Source organism: Carassius auratus, chromosome 27 (assembly GCF_003368295.1).
Source record: "Carassius auratus strain Wakin chromosome 27, ASM336829v1, whole genome shotgun sequence".
Classification (NCBI taxonomy): domain Eukaryota; kingdom Metazoa; phylum Chordata; class Actinopteri; order Cypriniformes; family Cyprinidae; genus Carassius; species Carassius auratus.
Genome location: NC_039269.1, coordinates 1,721,994 through 1,727,629, shown reverse-complemented (window position 1 = coordinate 1,727,629; position 5,636 = coordinate 1,721,994). Strand labels below are relative to the sequence as shown.

Sequence of the window (5,636 nt, the reverse complement as noted above, 5' to 3'; positions counted from 1 at the left end):
TACACTTAATTTAGGATTTTTTTTTTTCTTCAGTATGTGTGTTTGCTGGGAACTGAACCCTTAACCATGTTTGCCGCTGCTAACGCAATGCTCTACCACTGAGCCACAGGAACATAATGAACCAGATTAAATGTCTGTCATGAAACAAATGAAACAAAACTACATGCTATGCTCATCTGCTCAAATCCTTAAAACCCCTCCCGTTCTTAACCAGCCGTCTCATCCAGAACAGGTTTAACTACACCTGCCTTCATTTCCTTATGTATGCCCTTATTTTTGCACTGATAATCTGTGAGCTATGAGAAAGATTCAAGCTTGTAGTCAGAGTGTGGATGAGCAGTTCACCCTTAAAGGCGAGAGAAGCAGGTGTAAAGACATCAGGTACGTGTACTGCAAATCAAATTTGTAAAAATGGTTTGAAATAAACTGCATCAAATCAAAACCTCTGTGATGCTTATTTTATGTTTGTATCTATTTCAAAGCTTATTCTATTCAATGATCTGCAAACCTATAAAATCATTGCTCACTTAACTCAGAACGGATCATGGGAGCTTCACAGAGCAAGGAGAAGATGCATTGCACCAGATACCTGAACGGAAAAGGTCCTCCACCGCTGACTGAGAAAGGTGAATTTCTGAGCACTTCCTTACACTTCACTTTCTTCCCCTTTAGTAAGTTGCTTTGGATAAAAGCTGCTAAATGCATATATATATTGTGGTTGTCAAACATTAATGGATCAAGTTCATACAGTAATTCATGTAATAAACTATACCTGGTTACTCTGCATACATGTGTGAACTTCGTGAGAAAGACTTAGATTATTCATATTAATGCCAGTTAATATTTTCTGTATTTAAAACAATTCACCAGCATGATTAGAACGTTGAGTGCATCATTTCATCAGCTGCTAAATTAAAATCTGTGTTCACTGGCTGGCGCTGAGCTAGAGACAGACACGTTTTTTACAGCTCTGCATTATAACCAATCACACACGATGCTGTTGAGCTTATGAATGCAATGACCAATCAGATCTGTTCAGATGAGTTATCGCTAAAATGACTGTGTTTTCTTCACTCGCTGGCGAATTGGTAATGAACACCACAGCAACGACTTGTGCTTCCACGCTGAACGTGCATCTCATATATAAAAATAATTTTAGGGGGCCCTTGGCTTTTGGGGGCCCAAGAGCATCACCTATCTTTGCCTAATGCTTAAGTCCCCCTCTGATGATTAGTAGCCTAACTTGCAATGTTTTGATTCACATTAACTTTGAATGTTAAATTCACATTAAATATAAACTCAGTTGTATTAAGAATATGTTATGGCATAACACCCATAATCTTAATTAACTCGTGCCTCCTCAAAAATAATGAGTGCATGACACCCCTGCACTGAACCTGTTAGTTAAAAATAATAAAAAAAATAAGCTCAGGGAAGTTATATTAGTTATTTAGTGTATGTTATATTTTATGGCAAATAGCCATGGGGGTGGTGTCAGTGCAGTGGATAAGACACATGCCTTTGGTGTGAGAGACCCGGGTTCGAATCCACTGTGAGACACCACTGTGTCCCTGAGTAAGACACTTAACCCCTAGTTGCTCCAGAGGCATGTGACCTCTGACATATATAGCAATTGTAAGTCGCTTTGGATAAAAGCATCAGCTAAATGAATAAATCTAAATGTAAATGTAAACAGATGAACAAGGATCAAGCAACCTCAAAAAGAACTCACTGATAAAACAAGGAAACCAGCCAGACGGAGGGCAGATGAATTGGAAAATCGAAAGACGGAGTTTGCCGGGACATTCTGACTGTGACACAATTCAAATCCTCTTTCAATTTGATGATGGAATCCAGTCGGTGAGTTCATGATCTGCTCTTATCTTTTACTGTATCACTTTGACATTGTTTTAGTATCGAGGTCAATTGAGCCACCTTTTCAGTGTATCACTGACAACTCTAAAACATCTCAGTTATCCGTCTTCCTGCTCTATGGAATCTTGTCCAGCCTGTTTCTAATTCACTTCCACGGGACAAATGAAGACACTGACGGATGTGTGCTGATAACTACCGAAATCCCCTATTATGATAAGCATGAATGCCTGAAGTGTTTCCTGCGCTGTGCTTTAGCTTTCATACAGTGGCCATCAGATTTTTATTTTTAATCAGATGCGATGAGAAGTTTTACTTTTGTTTTAGACATGTAAATAAATGATTATAAATATTGCATTTATACATTCTTTAAGAAATATATTATTTTTCATATCATTTGTAATACATCATTTTTCTAAATAATTAATTTTAATTTTAATTAATTGTATATATATATATATATATATATATATATATATATATATATATATGATTGAAGGCGAGTATCACTGATACTACTGATGTCTCTAGGAAATAGTTTTTGTTTTCGTTGTTTTTTATTTTCTTTTTGTTCTTATATTTAGCCATTGACGATAGCCATTCAGCATTATAGTATAACTTAGAGCTATCCATTTTAACATTTATTTGACTAAATAAAAGTTATCAAACTCTAAATTCTAAATTAAATATAGCTGAACCCATAAAGCTACAAAAGTTATTGATTTCCCCCTTTTTTCTTTTGTTCTTTGATTAAGCAGCTTGGTTATTAGGTTATTTTGGCTGCTTTAAGGGTTGCTGCTGCTGAACGTGACGCGGATCCGACATTTATCATATTTTCTCACAACTCTTTACCTTTTCTAACTTCATTCTGATAATATACAGTGCACCGCCGCATTTATGTGTGCAACTGTAGACCAAGTGCTATAAGCACAGTATAACAGCTGACCATTTTTACTGGCTGAACTACTGAACAACATTGCGCTGGCCAGCCCTAGCTCCACCCCTGTGTCAATTGCATTAAATTTATTTAACGCATTAAGCAAAAAAAAAAAAATAAAAAAAAATAATAATAATTCCATGGGTTAGCGAGTTAATTTTGACAGCACTAAATTATATTTAATTTACAGTCAAATATCACAAATTAGTTTCAAACTCATGTTACCTGCACAAGCACAGTTGCTCAGTGTGTTGTAGCATGTGCATTAACCCCTAGACTGTGGCTCTGATACTTTTTGTATTGATTTTTGAATTAAAATAGATTTATAACTTCATTTAAGTATGCAAATGATCAGCTAAAGTAACTCCCCCTGCAGGACAAGCATCCTCACCCAGGACACAGCTACTATGGCACTGAATGTGTGGCCTACCTGCCTCAGAACACCACAGGGACCAAGATCCTCCGGCTAATGGAGCAGGCCTTCGAACACAAGCTGCTGTTCACTGTAGAGGCCAATAGCAGTGGTGAATACTGTGTGAAGCCTGCAGATATACCCCTCAAGACTCTGGACAGCGGCGGACCTGGAAGGTATATAATAATTAGGGTCACCATACAGGCCATTTTTATGCGACACAGCCTTGCTAGGATTTCTATATTGTGTTAGCACTGTGCAGATCGTTTGTTGTACGACATTATTTCACAAGATCTACAGAGAGGAGAGCAGAGCTCCTTATGCTTTCAAATCGCCCTCAAGGTACTTAAGTGTAAAACGACAATAGGTGCACAGCTTCAAGTTGAATGAGCTAACAAACACATGTGCATATTTGCATGCTTTGCTCGTTTTCACCTTCTCCTACGCAATGCGCCATGATTGGTTGGTTTAGTACAATACCTGCATGTTAATGGGTTGTTTTAGGCAATATAAAAATCATGGCCAGGACGTGTACCGTATAAATGACAAATATGGCCACCCTAATAATAATTATAATTCAGAAATATGATATGAATTCCAAATAATAGATCAGAGGTCACCACAATTCTTTTGAGTTTAATTATACATAGTTTTTAAATCTGGAAAATATTTACTTTGTATTCATTTTAGCTGTATTTTTTTTCCTACCCATAATTGTTAAACTTAAAAAAATATATATTTTCAATTTGCCCTACAGAAAGATAAAACATTTGTTTATTTTTATTAAATTATACTATATTCAGATTTGTCCTACTGTAACTACTGTAAAACATTTTAATAATGTTTTACACAAAATTAATTTGATCTTAAATCATAATGAAAATAGAATATAAATAATACATATTATAATAAAAAGCATGTAAAATAATTTAATAAAATAAGATTTAATTAAAATCGAATTAAATATGTATAAATAAGAATTAAAATAATTCAGTTAATATCTAGAATATTTATTTATTTTTTTAAATATAATAATCTACTATAATATAATAACGTTCTATTGTTTTCGTTTGTTCATTTTACAAAGGTTAATTTAAGTTCATTTGTGTTGAAAAACCATAATAGAAAAGTAATAATTTGGTGAATGTTTTAAAAATCATTATGTTAAACATTTAGGTTCACAAGTTAATTTTGACAGACTTAAAAAAAAAAATTTTATCATCATGTTTCATCTATTTTTTCCCAAATTTTCTGCAGGACCAGAAATTTTCCAACCCGGTCTCACAGCAATTTGTACATATTTTACGAGGTGGCTTACTCGGATGAATTCGTACGACCACGCTCGTAAAAATTCATATGATTTTTGCCAAATTGTATGTATTTTACAAGTTGCACAATTCGTCTGGATTTGTACAAATGACCTACACCTAACCCCGCCCCTAAACCTAACCGACACTGGGGCTTAGACAAATCATGTAAAATTGTATGAGTGAGGTCGTACAAATTCGTACGAATAAGCCACCTCGTAAAATATGTACAAATTTGTTGTGAGATAGCGGTGTGGGGTCCCCAGACTCCACTTTAGCTTAGTGCACCTTTTAATGTTAAATAGGTTACATAATAATCCAGTAATTTTCTCTCTCCTGTTTATGTCAGTTCGGGCTATCCAGATCCAACGTACTTGAAAACAGTGAAGAATAGTCTCAAGGTCAAAGGGATTAAATGAGAGAGGATGGACTTTAATTATCATGACTGTTGTTTCCCAACCTCATCATGACCCTGTGTGATCGAAATATGGATATGGATGTGGCATGGAGTTTGACGTCCAAATCTACAGAACATGGTCAAGGCTGATCAGTCTGAGTTTATGAGAACCTTTATATGCCAGAAACTGGCGACTTGTGAGATGTAGTGTATTTTCTATTAAACAGAAGAGTTCTAGCATTAAGTAAGGCAGTATTGCATACACTACAACCATTGTATAATGTTTCTTTAAAGTGCTTTTAAATCATTTTAAATTAAAATTAAAAACTAATTTAACCACTTTCTGGATATTATTTTTATCTTATATGAACATCAGTAAATTACTTATTTGTTTCTGTTATTTTAGGATTATTTACATGCTGTTTATGAATATTGTGGATTAGATTTGTGCTTTTGTCATTTTTAATATTTTTAATATTTCTATTAATTTATTGTTCTTTCAGTTTAAGCTTACATCAACTTAAAATTATTATTTTTTTTTTTTAGTTTTTCATCTATATTTTATTTTTCAGCTTTCAGTAAAAACAATTAATTGCTTTATAAGTGAATAAAATAAGGAGGAATTCAACGTTATCAAAGGCAGCGAGCATCGCATACTCTTCCCCACCTGCTCAGTCTGCGACGCCTGCCAGGTGAAGTCAACACATCCTC

General features: G+C 34.5%; 1 protein-coding gene across 2 annotated transcripts; it reads left to right on the top strand.

The window, feature by feature from the left end:
- Nucleotides 1-215: 215 nt before the first annotated feature.
- Nucleotides 216-5,264, top strand: LOC113045034 (E3 ubiquitin-protein ligase DTX3L-like). 2 transcript variants are annotated; one of them, XM_026205148.1, is made up of 5 exons: nucleotides 216-381; nucleotides 537-626; nucleotides 1,697-1,860; nucleotides 3,186-3,397; nucleotides 4,878-5,264. In XM_026205148.1, the coding sequence occupies exons 1-5, from the start codon at nucleotides 333-335 to the stop codon at nucleotides 4,945-4,947; spliced, it is 585 nt and encodes a 194-aa protein (XP_026060933.1). In that variant the 5' UTR covers nucleotides 216-332; the 3' UTR covers nucleotides 4,948-5,264. The 2 variants fall into 2 exon arrangements, with proteins under 2 accessions (XP_026060933.1, XP_026060934.1); XM_026205149.1 differs by having other exon boundaries at nucleotides 225-381; nucleotides 483-626.
- Nucleotides 5,265-5,636: the final 372 nt, after the last annotated feature.